This window comes from Hippoglossus stenolepis, chromosome 9, assembly GCF_022539355.2.
Source record: "Hippoglossus stenolepis isolate QCI-W04-F060 chromosome 9, HSTE1.2, whole genome shotgun sequence".
Classification (NCBI taxonomy): Eukaryota; Metazoa; Chordata; class Actinopteri; order Pleuronectiformes; family Pleuronectidae; genus Hippoglossus; species Hippoglossus stenolepis.
In genome coordinates this window covers 5004014-5028629 of record NC_061491.1, presented here as the reverse complement: position 1 = coordinate 5028629, position 24616 = coordinate 5004014, and the positions used below count along the sequence as shown (strand labels likewise).

Genomic DNA, 24616 nt, shown 5'->3' with positions numbered 1-24616 from the left:
TGTACTTACTCACAAATGAAATCGCATGATCAAAGTGATATCATCATAACACAGTGCAGATAAAACATTGTAAACTATTCTAATGAAGGCAGCACATGAGATTCTGTCAGTGCAGAGCTGCAGGGGTCAAAGACCTGGTCAACAATGGCTGCCTTCTGGGAAAAGCTTTGCTGATACAAAGGCCACATTCAGCACCCTGACCACCCTCCCTTCTCATCATTGTCTACTACCCGTCCATGGACTCACATCCGCATGACCACAGCGTCCAGGCTGATTTCCCATCAGTGACAAATAGGCTTTCAGAGGATTGTCTTTGTGTTTGTGTTTGTCTCAGATGCTGCTGTTCCAAAAACTCACCAGACCTTTTCTCACGGGGGTAAACCCCTGAAAGTTGAGTCAACACTTGTTGACAAAACAGCACATTCACGCTGATTAGATGCAGAGGTTCCTGTTACCACCAGTCTACCTTAATTCTTGTTTTGCCTTGCTAAGTTTTTCTAAAGGTTGTCTTGTCTGAATACAGTTTGATATGTTTCATATGTTTAGTAGGCATATTTCAGGTTTTGATCTGGAAAAGTATATGAAACACTGAATCCTAAACAGACCACAGTGAGTGACTATTATATGCTGTGGTCTTGCCCAAAACTTTCTCCTTTCTGGGTCTCACTGGGTCTCACCATTTCCAAGGCACATGGCTCCAATATTATACCTTCTCCAATTATTCGTGATTTTGGTGTACTCTCAGCTCAGTGGGATTCCATCTACTCCACTCGGTAACAGAAGGTCATTGCATTCTCCTCGTTATTAGCTAGGCTCTCAATCTTGGAATGGAAAGATGTGCGCGCTCCAACAACCAGCCAATGGATCAGAGATGTGATGCAGAACGTCAAGCTGGAGGAAATCAGATACACCCTCAATAGCTCTATTAAGAAATTCCACAAAACCTGGGACCCCCTGATCAAATGTGTTAATAGTCCACCTAGCATGGAACTATGACCTCACACCTCCACATTTAATCGGCCTTATCAAACCTTAAACACACTGTGACGCACTTGGTTTTCTATGTATTTTGTAATGGTTTTCCCCTTTTGTTTCTGTGTGTCTTTTGTGTTTTCCTTGTACATTATCTGGTTGTGATCTTGTAAGTTAGAATGTGAGTTAATGCTGTTTTAAAAATCTCAAAAAATTAAGTTAAAAAAATATATCCTTAAAGGCGCTAAAGTCCGGACTTAATATAAAAAGGAATGTTTGGATCACAGTGTAACAGTCTACATTTATCTGAAAACGTGTGTGCAGTGAAGGCATGTTGGCACCTCGACTCAGCAGCTGGGTCTTATTTGTAGTGAATCCCTTTTCTCATACTAGATTCTTCACTCAGACTAACGTGACCCACTTTTGGTTTCGTGTTTGCAAATGTTAAATGAGCAGTTTTTTGAGCTGATAGCAGTATTTCAAATATTTGTTGAACATGCCTGCTATTGCCATTAGTGTTAGTATCACTAAAGCCTGGAAATAAACTGAACAAAAATGTACCATCTTTACCTCCAGCTGATCTGAAGCTGCAGGAGAATCCCCCCCATTCTCTCCAGCGCCTCCCTGTGGCTGTTCAGGAAACAGCTTAAAGTAATTACTTATTACAGTGGCTCCAGAGAGTATCTTACCTTATCTTATCTTATCTATTCTTATCTTACGAGATAAAAGATGTGCTTTGGGTTTCCGGGGATATTTAGCCCCACCTCACACTTGTGGGGCAGTACTGGTGACTCTCCTCTATTGAAAGTAGCTAAAGTTTTTCAAAAATGTGCTTAATTCATCCCCCGGTACTAAAGGGTGTAACAAGTCAGTAAATCCCCTGATGATGTCACAAAGCAGTTTTTGAAAGCAGCAGCCAACAAGGAAATGGCATCACTGGGCACGCCGAAAAAACGGTGTCAGTCAGTTACTAACATTTGTGTTTAGTGCTGGCTCTCCTATTGTGGTCCAACCAAAGAAGAAAGAACATAATTGCTATACAGTGCTCAAGCAATAGGTTCTTTAGAAGAGATACTTTCAATAATGCGCTAAATGGTGTACATTGACACTGAGATAAATAAAACCACACCATGTGAAATATTACTACATTTGATGTGCTATATAGTTATTCATGAGGGATATTACTACTCATGTGCAATATTACTATTCATGTGCAATATTATTATTCATGTGCAATATTATTATTTCATGTACAATATTACAATCCATGTGTAATATTAATTTGTATGTACAATATTACTGTTAATGTGCAATATTACTACGCATGTTAAATATTACTATTTCATGAACAATATTAGAATTAATGTGTAATATAACTATTTATGTGTAATATTACAATCTGTGTATAGTTGTATATTGTTTTATTCTATTTGACTCTATTGTATATTATATACAATTCTTGCCTCAAACTTGAAAATAATTATATTATTGAATACTATTGTACATAATACTCTCACTGTAATCTTAGAGCACGCTGGCACAATAATTACCTTTTCAATCAATAAAGTTTTATCGTATCTTATCTTATCTAATTATGAGTTAAAGCTAAAAGATGTGCTTTGTGTTTCGGGGATATTTTCATGATCACACAGAGAATACAGAGAATATTGCCACCGTTGACATCTTGTGCAAGATGAAAATGAGTATGTATTTTGGAATAATATATATTATATATATATTTTTTTAGTATACCTTTTTTTTTTCGTAGTTATAAAATGTGTTTGTGGAGACCTATTGGTTGTCATGGGCCCAGCAGGGGGAATCTTGGGTTTTGTAAATGATCTTTCTCAGATGGCTGAAAGAGCCTGACCCTCCAACAGTGTGGGAACAGACCATTCACAGCTGATCCCTGGTGGTGTGTTTATTATACCAAAGCAAAGTGCCTCCAAGAGCTGTGCTTGTTTTCTCAATCCACTCTCCAGTGACCTCTGTGGAGTCCCTTTCTTATCTGTATTCATGAGGGTGCTCCCTCATTTTGAGAGCTTTGTTTCTTCATTTCATGGCAAGATTTCGTAATGTCCCTCAGAACTCTGCCCTCTCTCTAAAGTAGTCCCTGCCCCAGTGAAAATATGTTCAGATATACTGTTGCTGAACAACTGTCCTGAACTTCAGTTTAAGTCTTTCTCCTTCTTCTGCTCAGGCTGTGTCTCTGTGCTTGCCAAATTTCTGCTCTCAGGTTTCCGCTCTTGCCCAGATTTTTGTGAAATGACCCAGTCTGAAGGGTTTGTCGCTGACAAATGTAACAGTCATGTCCTCATCACAGGCGTGTTCGCTTCTTACAGCGTCCCTCACAGGCAATCACCATTTAACTCCTTTATGTGTCTGAACAGGTCAGAAAAAAAGTTACTCCAGTTCTGTTTGTGTCTCATTGCCTTCACCAACGATGTTGTGTTTTTGCTCCTGTCTGTTTGTCCATTGTTGCACTGCCAGCTGCATTACGCAAAACTACAAAAGGGATTTGTATGACATGTTTTCAAAGGATGCAGCATTGGCCAAGAAAAAGCCTATAAAGTTTTGGAGCGGATCTGGATTTGGATCAACATTGCAAGATTGGGCGTTTTTGCCAGTTTCTTAATGGATCTTAATGAAAAGAATCTGTCATTTTCAGCAAACTGCAATTTGGTGTGGCTTGATTGAATTTACTGTTGGGTCTTGGCTGAGTTATGAGCTCTACTGAGTAGTTTTTCAATACTGCTGTATACTATTGACTGATTATGAACCTCCCATCAGGCATGAATAGACACAAATAGCATAAGTAGCTCATAACATGATTTTTTTTAACTATTTACTTTTTATATCAAATCAATTGAATGTTACTGATTCCCTTTTTCTAAATTTTCTGATTTAGTTTGGATTATTGCATTTATGGCAGCATGTGCAGAAGGCTCCATTCATTTCAGACCATTTACACTTGATCTGTACTGATGGTCTCAAATGAATCTCCCTATTAATAGCACAATAATCTGTGTGGTTCTTTTTTTAGAGGGGACTTTGAGGTGTCATATCGGCATACGACATTTGGACAAAATGTCAGTAAAGGGAGGTAGATATTGGAATGGGAGTGCTCTTATGTATCTCACCTTAAGGATCCATCTTAAATGATGGGTTAAGGCAAACCAGAATTGTGATCAATTCTGATTGGATACACTGCAGGCTGTGTATGTTGTTGCTTGTGATGCGTCTGTTTTTGTTTGTTACCTGCCTAGGGACGACACATGTGAATTAGCATTCGGGTATGTTTACATGTTGTGTTTTTAATTCTGATGTTCATTAACATGCTCTGTCCCTATCAAATAAATAAATAAATAAATAGAATTATAATTACCTACTCCGAGGAGCTTATGGTTTCACCTGTGTCTGTCTGTTTGTTAGTTCATTTGTCAGCAGGATTACAAAATACATACAAAAGCAATTCACAGCAATCTTGATGGAGGGATGAGGCCTGGGCCAAGGAAGAACCATTTCAATTCTGGTGAGGCTCCTCAGGGGAGAAACTGATCTGAAGCTTATTTAATCACTTTGCTTTTCAGTTTTTGTCAGCAAACAATGTTTGGATCTTGATAAAGAAATCTGATATATATGACCTAGGCAAAGGTTTGCTCTCTAACGAGTGTCCGATTGACCTATGACTCCAGTGGCCAGCAGGTTGATGAGGAGGACGAACACCATGTTGACCATGATCAGCTTGATGTCCTTCCTCCAGTTGGAGTGACCCACTTTCAGAGACATCAACAAGTATCTGAGAGGAGAGAAATATGAGATGATCCACTGACGCAACACAGCGTGTATTCCTGTCACACTGTTTCAGACACTGAGATCACAAACCATGAAAAAGTCCCAGAGAGTTGATCAGCCCCATCCTCTGTCCCTGTGGTTCAGAGAGCATCAAGCCACATTCACCTCCTCTGCATCTGAGGAAGGTAACAATGACACAATCAACAATAATTCAGCAACCAGTTTATGCCGAAAGACCAAGTTGGCTTGTTCAAAACAGATGTAACGTGTAACAAGTGGCTGACACACTTGCAAAGCTAAATGGAATGGAGCCATAATTAATTAATCTATTTATTTTTGTATTTATTTATTATAATGAATGTATTAATTACAATAATTAATATATATGGCTGTGCTTTATGATATTTGAATTAAAATGTCTGTGGCTGTTAGTGTCCAACAGCTTACATACTGTACCTACTGTAATGATAAGAGTCATTACTGAAAGTCACCCATTTCCTGGAATGAGAAGACAAGAATAACAGGTTATACACTTTACAGAGGGTGGTAACTTTATTCCTGATAATGAGCACGACAGCCTGTAGTATGCGATTAAACCTCAGACAAAACAAAAGGTTGTTGGATTGACAAACTGAATTACAGTGTAACATATTATGAGTTGGTTTCACTCAAACTCAGTATAAGGTAATACTGTATTACAGTAAAGTCGCGTAAACTACAGTAAGTAAAAGAAGTCGAGTTAATATAACTATCATTAATATCATTATTTTTAAGTTTGAGGCAATGTATTTCCATGGGCCCACTTTTTCATTTCTTTTCTCCTACTGTAATTAAAATCTTTTAAATGTTATTTGTATAGTTCCAAAACACAACATACATGATCTCAAGGCATTTATTGAGGTTGAGATCTCACAGTATTATAAAGAAACCCAACAATTCCCACAACAAGCAAGAAACTGGCGATGATGTCTTGACTATGGGCTGGTGATGCTTTTTTTGTTTGGATTAATACTCGATGTAGGTGTTGTGATAGTGTTTGGAAGAAAATGTATTTCTTCATGAATTGTTCACCTGAGGTAATAGCATGCTCTACATTCGTCTCCATCAGGGTTTTTTTTTATATATAATTGTGAAATGTAAGTGCAACTGCTAACAAAACATAAACTAATTCAGGCAAACCAGCAACAGCATATTGATATACTGTGTTGCTGATATGTTGTGCGCTCCTCTCCCCTTATAGTGAGGAAAAAAGACATCCTATAAAAATAAAACAGACAATGATGGGGCAGACATTGAGACAGAGCCAGATGATCTGGGTGTTGAGAGTGCTGAATAAAAACAGCAGGAAGTGGAGAGCACGCCAGAAGACTTCTGAGTTGGAGAGACTATTTTTCAAAGTGAGGGCACAGAGCAGGAAGGAGAGACGATCCTGAGAGTGAGGCTGAGGGTGACAATCAAGAAGAGTGTGAGACACACACAGATGATACAAGCACTGGACAATCAAGTTTGTGATGTTGAAAAAATATTTTCCTTCTTGTAAAGCAGTGTCATTAGAGTTCATATGGTGTGTAAACCATGGCATAGGGGATGAAGATGTAAAGAGAGTTTGTTGTGAGGATAGCCGACACCGGTGTCGATGGGGTGTCAACAAAACCATGTGATCTCTGCAGCGGAGTTATTACGTGATGTACAGCCTCTGTATATTTTGATGCAGAATAATAAGCAGAAAAACTAAGTAAACATACCTTAGTTAAGTAGATACATAGTCTGTCAGTGTCTTTCAAAATAATATAATTAAATCTAATAAAAGGATAGTGCTGCGGAGAATGTGGGTTTTCCAGCTAAAATACAAAGGAATAAAATATAAATAGATATTTAGTTTTTTTTACATATAAATGTTTGGTTTTCATCATTTTGATTGTGGACCAAACATCAGCCACAGCGCTGGTTGTCTGTTTATTCAAAGTTTATTAAAAAAGAAATCACAACAGTCACAAAAACTGCTCTTCAATCGGCCTTTGAATAAACATGTGTGTAGCTGATAAGAAGAACAGTTCTTGAGATATACAAGTCACATACTGACAGAACTTTCTGGAATCACTAGACAGAGGAAAGGTCACTGTTATTGATAGATCATTCTTTTTCATTTTCTAACACATACAGGTAGATGGAGGGTGAGGAGGGGAGGGGAGGGAAGAGGGTAAGGAGGGTAGGGGGTTAAGGTGTAAGTTAATGGGGGGAGCTGGGATGAGGGGATGATTGACAGGGCAGAGGGAGAGAAAGGATGGGAGAGGAGATTAGGAGGATTTGAAGTTGAAGAGAAAACAGGGGAACCTCCTCCTCGTCGTCCCCTCATTCTCCTCCTTCTCTCTCTTCTTCCTTTCTTTCTTTTTCATCTTCTCCTCCTTCTTCCTTTCTTTCTTTTTCATCTTCTCCTCCTTCTTCCTTTCTTTCTTCTCCATCTTCTCCTCCTTCTCGCTCTTCTTCCTTTCTTTCTTCTCCTCTTTCTCCTTCTTGACCCTCTCCTTGTAGCTGTCAGTCTTCAAGGCCTGTTCCTGAAAACACAGAGACAACATAAGTTTCACTCTTTTCTTTTTCAAAGTCTGAATCGGAAACAAATCAACAATCCAATATTATTCAATCAGAATGAGTTGGTGTAACGTACCTGAAGCACAATGTTCTGCTGGATCGGGAGTTTTATGGCGTCCTCCAGCTTGATTTCCTTTTCTAGGGACTCCTCGTGCTCGGTGGACCTCCTTTCATCTAAGTCTCTAATTTCTTTTTGCAGCTCCTCTATTTCCTCGGACCTGCCCTCATTTTTGAGGATGTAGTGCTGCAGCTTGTCCTGCTGGAGCTTCAGGTCTGCATTCGGGGAGACGACCTCTTCCTCTTTTACTTTAAAGCTCATGTTCATGTTTCTGAGCTCCTTCTCCAGCTCCTTCTTTTTGGCTTTTTCAGACTCCACGAGCTGAATCAAGCTGGTCAGGTCGTCTTTGGACTTCAACAGAAGTGAGGCAGAAGACTCCAACTTCTCGACCATCTTCTTCCTCTCTTCTCCCCAGGAAATATTTTCCATGGTGATCTGCTTTTTGGGAGCAGCGTTTTCAGCCCTCAGCTTCTCCAGCCGTTGGTTTTCAGCCTCCAGGTCTTTCACCCGGGGCGTTTTTAGCCTTCAGCAAGGCATTTTCAGCCTTCAGCAAGGCATTTTCAGCCTCCAGTCGGCCGTTTAGTACCTCCATCTCCTTCAGCCAGGTGTTTTCAGCCTCTAGCTCCTCCAGACGGGCGCTTTCAGCCTCCAGCTCCTTCAGACGGGCGTTTTCAGCCGCCAGCTCCTGGTTCTCCCTCTGCGAGTCCTGGAGGGCTCGGCGGAGCCTTTTCTTCATGCCGCACTTGTGTTGCTCATCTCCTGAGCTTTTGATCCTCTCCATGTCGATTAACAGGTGCTGCAGTGTAGCAAGAAGGTTTCTGTAGAGTACTTTCTTCTGTAGCTGTGTAAAAAAGTTTTTGTAGAGTATTCTCTTGTCTTGTGATGGTCGAAAGTCACTGGAGAGAAGTTTCTCATGTGTCTGACGTTGGCTCACGGTCGTCGTGTCTGGTTCCACTGACAAATGTTTCTCTTAAATAGGTGAGCTAATTTGCTATGATATGTTTCATTCTACAACACTAGTATGACTTTGAAGTTGATCAAAGGAGGATTCCTATCAAAGGAGGATTCCTATCAAAGGAGGATTCCTTTGATCAACTTCAAAGTCATACTTTAATCACAGATGAAGACCATAGATTGTATATATAGATGGACGTAGGGTCCGTGACGTCACCCGTTGGTTTCTGAAGAGTGAAAATGAGGCTAGTAGTAGGCGTTCACCCGGCGCCATCTTGCCAGTGCTGACTCCTCCTAGTTCCTATATGTAGTAACTATATGTTTCACAAATGTTCTAATACGGGCTGGTATAACCACCATTACTATTGCCACCTTGTTTATTTAGCCTGTTATGGAATTTACAGTGAATTAGACAGTTTAGATAAGATTATAATCTCCACACACCACTGTTGGTTCTCATATTTATTATATAATTGTGTTTTCACACTGAGAGAAGTGGAGAGACTTGATGTGGACTGTTATCAACAGCTCTGTGGGAGATTATCACCTTGAATATTACAGATGAGGTAGAAAGACATTTTATCTATTTGTACAATGTTTTATTTCTTTCAGTACATTACATTTCATTTAGCTGAGGCTTTTATCCAAAGCGACTTACAATATGTGCATTTAACCATGAGGGTACAAACCCAGAGCCCAGTACATCGGTTCTGTCTGAAATCTGTGGTGCTTCCACCTGCTGAACACAGAATAAACTGTAAGAACCAGTCTTTGCTGGAACATACACAACATAAAACATCCTTTATAGTGAGTTTCTTCTTTTCATTAGATGAAGCACTGCAGCACCTGATGTCCTCAGCATCCACTGTGGCAGCAGCAACATGGTGGAGATCGGCAGCTTCAGGCTGGTCAACATGAGGACGACCTGCACCAGCTTCATCTGCACAACACTTCGTGTTTTCCTCCCTTAACTAAAGATGGCCTGCAACTGTTTAGAGTTGGCAGTCATTGCTAAGTGTCATGGATAATAGAGTTAATTTCTATATTCATTATGGTTGGTTAAAAAAATGAACACTTATCAGAACAATGTTTATCTTTTACTTTCTGATTTGATACACTTTAGATAAAAACCCAGTGTTTTATTTTTCTTCTTTGCCATAAGAGGCAGAACAAGGTCAGCACAGCTGTGTCCTTCAGGCTCGTCCGTCCCTAATAAAATGACAGGAAACATAAAAGTATGGCATTATTGTAGAGGAAGTGTTACTTATGAACAAAGTTTGTATCCTTATTTACTGTGGATATTCAACTATGTATTTGAATATGGTTTTGGATTAAACAGTGCACTACCAAGACAATGAATGTACAGTATGGAGTTCTTCCACATTAATAGTATTGCATATATAATTTAATACATTATGTATTATGTGCAATACTTTGCTTTGATTGTTTGTAAGTTATGAAAACAGGTCTGTACCTGGAGTCAGTGTTGAAGTGATGACCCTCAGTGTTCAGTCTGGTTGGATTCCAGTTGTGTCTCATGTTGGACATCCACAGGTGCAGGCTGTCTGAGTCACCTAGAGGAAAACACAAATACACAGATATGTAAAGTCATACATGTGCCAGGTTAACTCCTTAACAGACTTTTACATGGTAAAAATAAAAGTTTATTTCTTCAAAGTTCATCAGATCATAATCATTTCATCTTAGGAAATAGGTGGTGGACATCAGCCTCAGGTTCTCTATGTGAATGTCTATTCTAGTAAAGTTACACTTCCTATAATTTATTTATGTGACAAAAAAATACATTATTCTGCATGTCCACTTATTTAACACAATAATTCAGTAAAGTCTGCTTAAGATTAACGATGTAAAAACTGAATGTAGCCGACAGGTTTAGTTTTCACTAACATGTTACAACACATCAACACCAATACTCTGAATAAAGAGCTTTAGGAGACGTAATGCTACTTTAAACAGCTGCTCTTAAAATGCAGATGTGACTTTAAATACTCACGTTTCAGTTGATCACAGTAAATCTGTTTCTGCAGAATAATAATCTGTGTAACGTAGTCAAGTCAAATGGGTTGGCGAGTGAAACAACTTTACATAACATTAGATATCTTACGTGGTGGAGCTTATTCTCCAAACACACACAGTCGCCTGTCTCAGTTTAAAAGATTCATAACGCTTCTCTCTGCTGTGTGGACCGGTTCATGTCGGTTCATGTTGGTTCAATAACTCCCGTACGGTCCCGTTAGCATCTCCATTACTGCTGGTATCTTGCCTGCAGGCTAGCGGAGCTAAACTAACAAGCCAGGTACAGAGACACCGATACCTGCTCATCACTACTAACATATAAATAACATACTATACTTTACTTACCACAGAAATGGGAGCGCAGACGTCTTTAACGTCATGTGATAATTATTCATAATATCAAACCTCTATATAATTTAAACGAGTGAGTTAGAAAAAAATTCCCCCCCCTCAGAGTTGTCATGAAGGAAGAACTTAGTGATTGAGACTAAAACCGTTTTTTGAACCAGGCTGTTGTTAAGACTAAAATCTATGTTTTTCTTTGTGTGTGTGTCTGTGAAGATGGCAATGAAACTAAACTCTAAACAAATGCAGTAGGTTAGACAGGGGTGGGGGCAGGGGCAGTTTGGGCTGAATATGTGGGAGAATGTGTGGCCTTCACATAGTGACTTTTAGTAGCCGTTGCTGGCTGGTTTTAATCTTGAAGTTGGTTGGTGTGTGTGTGTGTGTGCGTCACATCGCAGTTCAGTCTCGCACCTGTCTGATAATGCCTGTTTGAGAAGACTGTACATCTGTGGCATACAATACACTGTACTTTAACTTGTTCTCATACCTAACTTACTATATTACAGCCTAAACTCCATTAGCTTTATTCAAACATCACACATACATGAATGCACTGTTTTCTTAAGAAACTGTGACATACCCTTAGAAAGAATTCAAGCAGCTGCCACTAGGGTCTGAAGGACAGATAGGAAAGGCGCATGCCATACTGAAGACTCACAAGCCGTCAGCCGATTCAAGGCTTGTTTTAAAACACCAAACCAAACTGTCAGAAATGTGAAGATTTGCCCAGCAACGGTCAGAGGAGGGGCGAAACTGGGAGCGGCTCCTCATCATTGGCGGATTCCAGTGCCAAGAGGGTGGGACCAGGCCTCTGCACTAGCCACGGTGACTCCCCCTCGTTATTGACCAATGAAGTTCTACCTACTATTATAAATATTGCACCCGCCGTCCGTTCGGCGCGACTCTAGACTACCCCGCGCTATTAGGCGGCCGGGGCTGTACGTTGAGTGCCCATAGCTATGTTGTAGCTTTTCATTGCTTCTAAATAAATACCTTTTGAACCAAACCAAGATGGACTCTTCTCATATCTCGGGATAAAAGAACACAACACTGTAAACAGGTTTAATTCTGCTCTAAAGTCGGGCTTTTTAACATGGGAGTCAATGGGAATTGACTCCTTCTTGGAGCCAGCCTCAAGTGGCCACCCAGTGAACTGCATCTTTTTGCACTTCCGTATTGGCCTCATCGCTCAGCCCGGGATGTTGACCCTTGGGTGTAAACGTAGAAGTATGTAGTACTTGTGTATTTATGATTGAATTAATAAAATGCCACTGATCAATCAATATCCCATTGGTGTTTTTTGATTGCTCTATGTGCCTTATATATTTTTGGCTTGTCTTTCTCCACAGATATCAGCAAATGTAAAGAAAACCCATCAATGCAGCCTAACTTGAACTTGTTTCCAAGAACCTTGATGGGGGACAGGAGAAGGAGCTTCAAGGCGGCCTGGTATAACCTCCATCCCTGGCTTGAGTATTCTAAACTATCGGACTCTGCATATTGTTAAGCCTGCAGACATTTGAGCCCTCCTAATAGTACAGAGACAGTATATGACTCACCATCAGGATTCAGCTGAAGCTAACAGGAAAGTGTTTTATTTTGTTTTTAATATTGTAATTTGATGAAATTGTAACTCTTACAAATACCAATCCAAGTATTATATGTTAGTTATTTTTTTAGTGCACTATTACTTTATAAACGGTACTGAACGAAAAATGTTGAAAGCTTGAACACTGTCTTTGTCTCTTTTGTCCTGGGTTGAATGCGCCCCTCTGACAAAACAATTGGCCCCAGCCTGCCCCCTCAGTAAAATAGGTCTAGAACCAAGATCCAGATCCATTGGTCCAGATCCAGTGGCGGTGATCCAGAATGTGTCCAATCCCGTCCTCGTCGCCAGGTTTGTGGTGGAAATTCTTGGTGAGAGAAGTTAAATAAGGATTCTCAGATCGAACTATCTTTTGTACATTTATTATAGCAGGAATTACAACAGAGAATATAAAAAAAATACCAAAAGAGTATGTCTAGGAATATAATCGAGAATCTTATCAGAATATATTAGAGTCTATATTTAGCTGCATAGGACAGAGTTCTCAACACCACAATGTGATGCAGAAGTCTGACCAAGAGGAGTTCACTCCTTTGGATATTTATGATATTCTGGTCATACCATCATCTTCAGAAAAGGAAAAAACCTTTCATCCAGGATCCCTCTGCCAGCTCCCACACTACGCAATCAGCCGCAGTGCTTTTGGGCACAGATATCTTGTTTCTTACAAGGTCAAGGGAGGTTCATGCACAAAAGGTAAAATAAAGTTCATGGAGTAGAAAAACATTACATACAAGGTATAGCAGACAGTTAAAATTTCCATTACAGTCTATATCATCCCAATAAAAAACAGAACAAATGAACGTGAACTAGTTCTTTTTCATCTGTATGAATTGAACTTTGAACTGGCTCAACACTGAGAATAACAGTTGTTGTTGTCTGGATCCTGCAGCTCAAATACCTGCAGAATATTAAACAGACAGAACCTGTGTTTTGGGAGTGAAGTGATCTATTGGGTCAATATGGTGTTATGAGCTCTTTGATATATCAATCGATCAATCAATCAATTAATCAATCAAATTTTATTTGCATAGGCCATATTCACAAATCACAATTTGTCTTATAGGGTTTAACAAGGTGTGAAATACTCTGTTCTTAACACTCAACAAGAGTAAAACTACCAAAAAAATCCTATTAACAGGGGAAAAATCCGTGGAAACCTCTGTGAGAGCCAGATGTGAGGGATCCCTCTCCCAGGAGGGACAGAAGTGCAATAGATGCCACGTGTAATGGAGAAAATGGAGGAAGGTTTAAAGCCTACTCTTAACTTGTAGAAAGGGTGTCTGCCTCCCGAACAGAAACTAGAAGATGAGTGCACAGGAGAGGAGCTTGATAGCTGAAATCTCTGGCTGAGAGGTAGAGTGGTCGTCTTTCAACCAAAAGGTCTACAGCTCAATCCCCAGTCTTCCCCATCTGCATGCCGAAGTGTCCTTGGGCAAGATGCTGAATCCCGAATTGCCCCTCATAGAACAAGAAAGTGCTGCTAATAGATGCAGTGTGTGAATGGGTGAATGGCAAACTGTACTGTGAAGTGCTTTGAGTGGTCATCAAGACTAGAAAAGTGCTATACAAACCATTTACACTACTTTTAGAGACTTTAGGGACGACAGGTAAGCCTGAATTCTGGGAGCACAGTGTTTTAGTGGGTTTCTATTGTATTAGGTTAGTATGTGTGGGTGTCTTTTAAACTCTGGAGTGAATCAAACAAAAAGTTGAGTTCTGTTCAGGTTCTAATAACTTGTGATGAGTGTTGGTGTTTATAGTGAAATTGTTAAGTGAGCTCAGGCCAGTGAGATGACGACACTGAGACTCTGACACGAAGCCTGTGTGTGAGTGTAATGCTGCGTTCCAGATGACTCGGGCGTCAGATATTCCCTTTTATCACACTGAGAGCAACTAAATGGTTTCTCTCCTGTAGACTTGAGCCGTTTCTTCTCCTTTCTCCAGCTGCAGCAGAAAGTCTCATGTACCGACACCCGCAGCAGTTACAGGCGCACATGTTCCTCCTTTCTGCGCACTTTGAGTCTCGGGGCGAACAAACAGAGCCAGCTGGCCGGTAAAACAGAAACACCTAGTTCAGAGCGACCCCTGCTGGACTGGAGGACACATGTTAGTAATCAGTTCTGAAGCAGAGAAAAAAAAAGAAATTTCAACATATAAACATGCTAAGAACATACATGTTGTAAAAAGGAAAACATTTAACCACAAAATGACAGAGGAGACATATTGATTCCTGGTTCCAGGAACAATTCTTATATTTAAGCTCTGTCTGGTTGTTATATAAACGATTGGAGTGATATTTACAGATGTGATGATGTAATTAATGATTGGCAACAGTTTATATATTAACAATCAATATAACAATAATATGCTGTGTGTAGTTTCACCATGTAGGAAGTGTCACTATCAAATTCCTGATATCTCCGACTCTGAATTGCAAGACGGAGGCTGATGTTTACATGTTTTTCCTACTTGGCTGCTCATAGTTAGGGTTTAATGAATATGGCTCTTTGTACAGCCTGACAGTGACACCAGCAGGACTCTGGAAAGTAGCTTCATGTTGAATGAATAAACCTGGCGACTCTAGGTAAATCAAACAGGGAATCCCAGGCTGCAGTTGCTGGTCTTTGTGATCTCTGATCAAATATTTCTTGAGAAAATGTCATCATGTGAACATCCTCACTAATGCTGATCCATGGGTGGAAGCTTGTGAGAAGCTAACTTTTGTCTGGAAAGTGTGCTCTACTGGAAGCTGTGTTAGGTTGCATTCTGGGAAGTATTGGATGCTTCTTTGTTAATATCGGCCCAAAATTAGAGCCAGAAATTTGGAATATCTTGGTCTACACCCTGCTGGTTTGATTTGTATCATTGTTTTGTATTACTTTGAAGGTGATGGCTGTTCTTATATTTATAATGGCCATAAATATTTTTCAATATTTGTATCCGTTTCAGCAATGTTGAAAATTAAGCAAATCTTTAACTCCAGTTGTCTTCTTCACCATGCACCACAACAGGCTCAGATCAATGTGTGACCTCAAATTGTTTTATTGTTAAACAGTCAGATTTTATTTTCATTTTTGCTATTGCTTAGTTGGGTGCGTGGTACTAAAGCCTCATGTCTCAGGTCAGCCAGGCCATCTGTCTCCATCTTGTGGCAATTTAACAAACAGCAATTGAGGGGGAAAGCATCACAGGAGAGCCAGAGAAAATATAATTTTCTTTTATTTCAGACCATTAAAACCATTTAATGCCATGGGCCCCCAGTTAAAGACCCTCAGTTAATGGCATTGTAAAAAAAAAACCTTCAACAGTGGGAGACCTGCTGTAGCTGGAGCCTGTATGAACAGAAACATGAACATGCAGCATTGATCAGAGCAGTATGAGCGTGTTAAAAAGGTAATGAGATGTAGATTACTGCACCTTGGAGGCACTGTTAAAAAAGAAAGAAAAGGCACACATTGAGAAATTTGTTCCAAGAGAGCCTCCTTCTCATAACTACATCTAGAAAATGATTGAACAGTAGAGAAACTGAACTGTGCTTTTATAATTAATCAATCTGGACTAATTATTAATCCAAAAATCACATACAGCTTCCATTTTGATTTAAAAAGATTGAACAGGAGTAACATAATGCTTTTAATAAATAGTCTCTAAGGAACAGATACTTTCATATACATAGAGGAGAGTATTTATGACTATATACAGTTCATAATGGGCATTGCTTGGAGTTCTTTGAAACTAAACTGGTTCGGTAACAGCAGAGCGGGATGGGAGGTGAGAAACAGATGTGCCTGACTTGTTTCCTGAAAAATGCACAATATGTGTTGGGATATAATTTTCAAATTTTAAGGGCCTGTTTGGACCCAACAGGGGGCGCTATGGAGGTGCTGCAAATTGTGTCCATCAGCTGGCTGGCTCGAGGAGCCTTATCCTCAGACACCACAACAGATGGTTTTAGTTTTTTTTCTTTTAAATGAACTAAGTTCAAGTTGCTATATTTCTAGAGTTAAGACACAGCGAAGGAAAGAATGATCAGTTTTAAAAGACTGATGAATCTGCACAGCATAATTGTATAAATCCCTTCTAAAAGGACCACTTAAACATAAATGCAAATGCAGTGCTGCTTTTCACCTGTAGGTCTTCTCTTCACTTTCATGGACCAAATCAAACTCAGATGTCCGTATTTTGAAAGATAAACAGGTATTTTGAACCTTAATGCACGCCGTTATGTGATGTTTAACCTACAACAGCTGTTGTTTTTGTGCATAAAAACAGTTTTGTAACTTTGACCTCAAACTAGCGACAGAGCAGAAACACCTCAAACACCAGTTAAGTAGCTCAAGAACCAAAGCAGGCTTTACATTCAATAATTCTTTCTCTATATGCCTGAATACAAAGAAGCTGGAAGCATTTTTCAAAGGACATACTCGCATAAATATCCAGCACACAATTAAGCCTTTCATTAAATATGTCATGACCTAAAATTGTTACAGATTTCTCCAATGTCAAAAATGTTTTTGTACACAGCATCTTTCCTCTTTTAAACTATACAAACTGTCCTTTGTAGTGCATTTAGGTGACAAACAGAATAACTAGAAATATGGATTATTTCCATCCACACATATTAAAGTGACTTCTTCTTTGCCAGGAGGAAATAACTGCTGGTGGTGAAACAGGGATGGTAATGCGATGAAATGTCCTTTAAGAACAGTGACAAGTGTTTCTTTCCTGGTGTCAGGTGAACGCCTTAGACCTTATAGAGATTTCTGTTTAATTTCACACAAGTTCAATGGCTGGTATTGGGATGGAAAAATTGTGTGTCGTTAAAGTGCCTTAAACCAATGAAGTCCTTGAAATCCAATATTATCATGAAAGTTACCAGTAGAAACAAACTAAGAAGAAGGAAAGGTTTCACCAGACAGCAGTGATATCTATATATCACTTTGTATACTGTACAGTAGGGATGTTTAAGGCTTGGCGGTGACAGGCTCTACAGGAGGCCCTGAAGAACTGATGGGGATGACTCCAGTGGCCAGCAGGATGATGATCAGGACGATGATGAGGACGATCACCACGATGACCACGACCATCTTGGCGTTCTTCCACCAGTAGGAGCGAGCCACTTTCTGAGAAGTCTGTTTGAAGTGCTGAGCCTGAGGTAGAGAGAGATGTCTGTGAGAAGGCAAATGGCCGAGCGAGAGGCTCTGGACCTTCTCCAGAGTGTTTCCTGCCAAGCCCTAGTATAAACTCATAATGATAATGACCGAATGAGCTGATGTGAGAACACAGCAGGAGACCCTCATCAGGATTCAGCGCGAGCGAGTGAATGTGTATATGACGTTCTTTTACATGCAAGACACAAAAATTAAAAACAAGAAGAATACAAATATCTCAGGATGAAATAGCGGTGCCATAAACGTAGAAAAGATAAGGGCAGACACCTCTGTCGATGTGCTGTAAACAAAATGTTCTCCACAGCGGAATTTATATGTCACGTTCTGCCTCCTGCATGCGGCACTACCGCTCAACTGATTGCTGAAGAGATTTCTATGTTGTTGTGAACGTGTCTGACGGGAGAATCTCCTTCTGCATGAAAGACAAACTCTGGATAAAGTCCGGACCCGATTGTTTCTCTGGAGTTCATTCCTGAAAACGGCTTTATTAATAGAAAATGAAGGGACAGAAAATACATCATCACTGTTTCCAGTGGCAAGCTGACGGGATGACTAATATCAAGACAGAGTAAAACATCCTGTTGTAGAAATAGTGGGCAGGTTCTTTCTCACTGATTTAGTGTAAAAATGCCTCTCCACCAAGTGAGATACAGTATATTCTATCACTTCCTGTCCTCGTCTTCTTTGGCTTTTTTACCAGTTACAGTATCACAGTTATTTCTGCTACCTGGAGAAAGCTTCCAGTAGCTACTGGGAAAAAAAACAAAGATGTTATCCTCCTCCTGTTTTGGTTGAGCTGTGGCAGATGCACTTCCTTTGTGCCATAAAATGAGCCATTTCATGCCCAGTGGCAGATAGAATTTCATAGTGAAAACAACGCTTATGGGGAACCGATCTCAATGCAGATGGTGTCGTTGTTATGTAGCCATTACATTGTGAAATCAAGATTCACTTCATTATGACAAAGCAAAAAAGGGCAATGTAAGATGAGTGAATCATGGGCTCACTGGCTTTTACTGAGACAGCTACATGCAACAGACAAATTGAAGGAATAAACTCCCGCTGTGACACTGACCCCTGCCTGCAGGTCCTCAGACTTTCCCATGAGGTCGTCCAGTCTCTCTCCTCGGGCCAGGATCCGGTCCACGTTCTCCGTCATGATGTTTTTCACCCCATCGACCTGATCCTTCAAGGTCTGCACCTTGTCCTGAGGCTCTGGTTCCGCCCCCACTCCTCCCCGCTCCTTGCATTGGACAGAAAAGTAATTTCAGAAAATTATTTGAGGAACATGTAGAGAACATGTCCAAAATGTGTGTTTTAATCAATGTGTAAAAGGCCACTGTGGAATTCAGCTGACAAAACTCTTAATTGTGTTTGTATCAAGTGATTCTGAATAAATGGAAAAACAAAAGGATATTGTTGAGTTTAGACAACACCACAAAATAAACTTTGTCGTCTCTCAGTGGAACTATTGGAGGTTTTGGATTATTACAACACGTTGGAACATGTATTTTAGTTTCTGTCAGCACTGAAACTGGTCTGGTATTTAGCCCTTATTGATATATAGTGAAGCGGTGGACAGAACAATAGAAACACCTGTCATTAACACACCTGTATTGTCTTGTTTGTCAGCCTCCAAAATGATCATTAAGTTGAATCAACAGTCTTGTTGCTGGACAATCATTTTGAACATCCTTGCTTTACCAACCTGGCTCCTCCTCATTGTGCTCGATTCACATGTGTAAACTGTGGTAATTGTGACAGGCGATGTTGAAGAGGAAGGGGCATGAGCGTTTGTGGTCTTTCAGAGAAAGATGTCAAATAAAACTGTTGTGCATTAAAATGCTTTTTTAAAAATTTTATTTCAATTTAAAAAAGAAAGTCTATCTGTGCACGTGCCTGCACCATGGGAAAACATTCATGAAAAAGGCAGAATGGCCAAAGTGGCATCATCTTCTAAATCTCTTCATCTGTGACAGTTTTACCATGAGGCCTCCTACTTTTTATCCCATTGGCTGAATTCATCTGTTTTACAGAAATCTAGAGATGAAATCTCTCACTGAAGTCTTGGATTTTCAGCAGCAGGTGGTGGCTTTGAGATTCCAGTCCCTCGGGCAGCTGCACATGACAGCACCGCCTACAGGCTGTCACACTATTGTTTTTATATCTGTGGGAGCACCTCCTATAGCCTGTCTGTATTCACCAGGAAGATAAGCTGTGATCTTATAAAGCCAAGTGTTCAATCAAAGCAGAAATGTTGTTCACAGTGGTGTGTGTGTGTGTCAACATACATACAGTCACCTCAAAGTTCCATAGAAAGGCAGCTGACTGTAAACAAACTGTCTCTTGTCACCCACCCCATTATCCTCATTCCTTCCTTCTTTCTAGTGTTTCTTCCTTCATTCTTTTAGCCCTGCCCCCTTTTTTTGGTAAATTAACTCCTTCCTTTAACTGATCTCTTGTTTACTCTCTTCATTTTTCCAAAGCTCACCTTTTTCATTTTCCTTTGGAGCTGTCTACAGTGTACATGATGGAAATAGCTGCTTTTGATCATGTACACTTTGTATTTTGTTACTTTTGCATTTAATTGAAAACTGTTCCTGTTCTTAATCTCTGCATCATAATGCTACAAACATTTCTGCATTCTTTCCAGATACCTTTCTGTACATAATGACATATGAAGCAGGTGTATTATCTTTGTTCTCCTCCTGTAACAGATCTAGTAGTTCACTGAGGCCTGTTGAATGGCTGACAGCCATAAAGTATGCACATTCACATAGAGAGGGAGACAGAAACATGCCAAACACAAGATGTTCATGCACCGATGACTACATACAGTATCCTTTGCAAATAATTTAACCTGTTATAAGACTCAAAGAGGAATTTGCCCAAACATGTCTCTGCCAGGCCAGGGAAGTGGCTTCGGTCAAACAATAAAATTAAAGAAAAAAGGAAATATTTAGCTGATATAAGGGGTTTACGTATGATCGTAAGGAGGTGCTCTGTAAAATGTGAGTGTGATAAATCATTTCTGTGGAAATGTTTGAGTGGGGCTGTAAATGTAAAGGATGGATTAGATTTTAATTGGTAGGCCATGCGAAATCCACACTACTCAAACCCTAATCTAGTCAAATGGGAATTTGCCTCAATCTGTGAATGCACACATTGAGGTTAGAATAATCTACAGGCAGGTATTAAATGGTTTGAATATCTTATTGCAAAAGTACCACTAATAAATGCTGCAGGCTACAGAAAAACACTGGTGGTTTAGCACTTGCCCTCAGCATAGCTTGAGTCAGTATAGCTGGACTTCAAAGGTTTGTCTGGAGCTTCACTGAGCGGAAAGTCAATGTTTCAAAACCACAGAGGACACGGCTTCTAAACTGTTCAGTGGAGGGAGCAACAGTTTCATGTCAATAGCCTCTGACAGATACTCATTAGACCCCCATGAACCCTCAGAGGACAACCTTTTGTTACTGATAACTGGCTGAGAAGATCTGTGGTGGAAGTTGAAAACCAAGTCACAGTGCTGAGAACACGGAAGGACAGAAAGTAAATATAGGTTTGCACTGTCTGTAGCTCTCATGAATAATAATAATAATAATAATAATAATAATAATAATAATAACAGTTCTTTACTTCACTCATCAAAGATCCTGGGACGTCCTGTTATGTTTTTACTGACGCTGCTTGGAGAAGTGTAGTCAGAAAGATTTCTAAATTCAAACTTGACAGTTTTAAGTAAAATACAGGTACAGTGAACTATAGGAAATATTCTAGAAAAGGAAAGAATCACCTATGGAGTCAGAAATCAAGAACTGAATATCTGAAATAATGGAATAAATGGATTATGTTTATAGATCACAATTAAATGATAATGTTACAGACATCAATCCTGAAGTTCTTTTTTTTCTGAATATGTAAATGGTTAAGTATGCAACATGTAACTGTACATGTATGTGGTTAAATATATTTACATATGTGAATGCACAAACCTAATTGTTTGTCGTTCTTTCTTTTCTTAGTTGTGATTGCTAAATTTAACCCTTTTTCCGTTCATGAAAAACACAATAATATTGTCAGACTGCTATATGTATCATTAACATGAAATGTAAAATTGAATGTAACATTGTATGAACCCTGGCCCTCCTACAATTAAAGAAAGAAGTTTCAGAAGCATCTTTTCAATTCAGAATAATATATTAAGTAAAACAACACTTCATTCAATAACATGACTTCATGACAACTACTTCTCTTAGTGCAGTGAACTCTCCAGTTTGTTTATCTTTAGCATTAATGCTAATACAGGAGTGTGACAAAGTTAAGCTAACAATATATAGACTGGGATGGGATAGTTCACCCAAAAATGAAAATGCACTCATTATCTACTCACCACTATGCTGATGGAAGGGTGGGTGAAGTGTTTGAGTCCACAAATCACTTTTAGAGTTACAGGGGTGAATAGCGTTGCAGCCCCGATATTCAAATTCGACTCAAAACAGTGGCATTTACATGTTAATAGTCTAAATGTCCACTGTTATCCTCCTCCTAGTTACTGCTGCAGCTCATGAGTTCTCACAAGACACTTGGATGACATCACAGGAGCAGTATGGAGGCGTTGTCTGTTTTTATACGTTTAAAGAAGTGGCCATCAGTTAATTCAATTATTTTGGATTTGGCTGCAACGCTGTTTATCCCTGAAAGTCCAAAAAGGTTTTGGGGACTGAAACACTTCACCCACCCGTCCATCGGCATAGTGGGGAGTAAATAATGAGTGAATGTTCATTTTTGGGTGAACTATCCCTTTAAATAGAGTTGGATATAATGGTGGATAAAAGATATTAGATAATATATAAAGTGCTTATTAGAGAGAAATGTTACAGTATAGGAGAGGCCATTAGTTCACCAGGGTGCACTGAACTCCGGATAATCTCCTGATACTTTCCAAAGGAGTTTTGTGTGAGAACGCAAATGTCAGAATGAGAAGCTCCGGACTTTCTCCGACAGCCCCCTGGTGATAACTCCGGAGAGTGTCTCTGTCAGTAAGCTTCACGTCTCTACATCTGTCAGCAGAGGGATCGGCCGACAGTTAAGAGGCGCAGGATAATGTGGGGAAACCCGATATTTGATCACGTGAAGAACAGAATAAACATCGGCTGAGTTACAACATGAGTAAAGTACTTTACTGGGAAGTGTCAGGATTAGCTCCAGAGGGGACAACCACTCGTGTAGTCCCAGACTGTAGCTTTCAGCGGTGTGAGGTAATCAGGCCATTTTGTTCAGCGACACCATGGGGACCTCACCATGAAAAGTGAATTCAGGGACTTCACTTGTTTTCTGACAACTTTAAGTGAAATTAAACTGATTATATCCGGATATCCACCTGTTGCTGGTCGTTCAACATGGTGGCGGCGGAGTCTTACAGAACAACACAAACAATCTTCAGCCATTATCACCTACCGCATCAATGTCCATGTTGTTGGAGAAGAAGTCCTCTGACCGGTGGAGCCACTCACTTTAAAGTTGACGCTAATGACTGAAATCTTGGATTTAAAAGCCTTTTGGAGACGTGAAAGTTTGAATGTCCTCCGAGTAAATTTGTTTTCTACTGTGTTTCACTTCCTGGTTGTTTCTTTTTCCTTCAGACTGAATTCTGTCTCCTCAAGTGTCAGATCAACTGTAACACAGCCTCAGCTTCCTGAGCACCTTTCCAAAATAAAAGACATTTCTGTGCCTTCTTGAAGAACACATCAGTGTTTACAGATTAGAACAACTATTCAAAAGCCCCATGATGGAAATTAAAGCATTTTTAGTCTTAATTGTATTTTCAGCCATATTTAAGACGCAATGTCAATACATTGAAGGCTACAGTGAGAAAAAGCTTTTCAAACATCTGACCTGAAGTTTTGCTCATAGACTGGGAGTTATGAAACACTTACATTCAACAAAGAAAGATAATACTATGTTGTGTGATTTTTGTGGCGATGTGTAGGTGTATTATCTGTATTTCATACGTATTCCCGGTGTAAAATCAATGCTTTTATTCTGAAGGCATCTTCTCAATTCCTGTTATAGTTGTAAAATACAACATCTTGATGTGAGTCCACCTTTTATAATGGGGATGGCATCACACCAAGGTGTTTCCATCATGTGTTGGACTGAGGAACTGTTGACAGTGTTTTCTGTGTGTTTATAAGTGTGTTTAGTTTGTATATATTAATTACTCAACTTGGTTTTATATCATCTTCTGTGTTTATGATCAAAAACAGGAGGTGTGAAGTCCAAGAAAGCAGAACTAAGAATATACTGATTCACAGGGAGGCCACAGTTAGTTTAACATTAGTTTTAGAATGAAATATAACATTGTCTTGAACACAATCAATACATATTTTACAGTAAATAAGGGAAATAGCGTCTTACAAAAAGCAGACGAACAAGATAGATAACCAAAGCATAAAATAAAAGTGATTAAAGCTGAACTAAAATTGTAACACAAATGATTTTATCATCCCACTGACTTTGCATTTAAATATGTATGATATTGTTATAATAATTTCAACAAAAAAGAAATCAGAAGTCATGATATTATAACATGCAACTTTATTATGACCTGTTTAAGATGTAGCCTACCATCTACAGTAAACATGAACTCCCTCTAATGTGCACGTTGCTCACTTTGAATGCAAAACTAATGCTGATTCAGGTATGATACATCCATTTATAGACTGCCCAGTACGTGTTGTAATACACTTCAACATCCCACTCTTCTGGATCTTACATTTTGATTACTAATTTCTCGTTAGATTTTTTTGTTTCAATGTTATTTGATATTACATTTTAGACAAATTGTTTATTTTTATAAAAATGTTTTGCTTCTTCAATTTGTCAAGGAGCTGTGGATTCTATACACTTGTTTAATCGTGCACCTTTAGGCCAAAGATTTATCCTTTCATCACAGGGAAATAAAACACATTACTCTGTAATTTCAACATTAATCATTTCTCACTATGTTGTGTTGTTGTACTTTATGAAATCTTGGCCCCATCTGTGCTTTGCAGCTCATTCCTTAACACAATAACTGAGTAT

General features: G+C 39.4%; 1 protein-coding gene across 1 annotated transcript; it reads right to left on the bottom strand.

Annotated features, from left to right (window-relative positions):
* Positions 1-15560: 15560 nt before the first annotated feature.
* Positions 15561-23220, bottom strand: vamp8 (vesicle-associated membrane protein 8 (endobrevin)). The gene is made up of 3 exons (XM_035166414.2): positions 22991-23220; positions 18606-18773; positions 15561-17509 (listed from the first exon to the last, which is right to left on the bottom strand). The coding sequence occupies exons 1-3, from the start codon at positions 23003-23005 to the stop codon at positions 17324-17326; spliced, it is 369 nt and encodes a 122-aa protein (XP_035022305.1). The 5' UTR covers positions 23006-23220; the 3' UTR covers positions 15561-17323.
* Positions 23221-24616: the final 1396 nt, after the last annotated feature.

What these genes read in the sequence shown, in the direction of transcription:
- vamp8 (XM_035166414.2), bottom strand. An exon ending in CTGAGGACCTGCAGGCAGGG is followed by an intron (nt 17,510 to 18,605) that starts GTCAGTGTCACA and finishes TCTCTACCTCAG; the next exon opens with GCTCAGCACTTCAAACAGAC.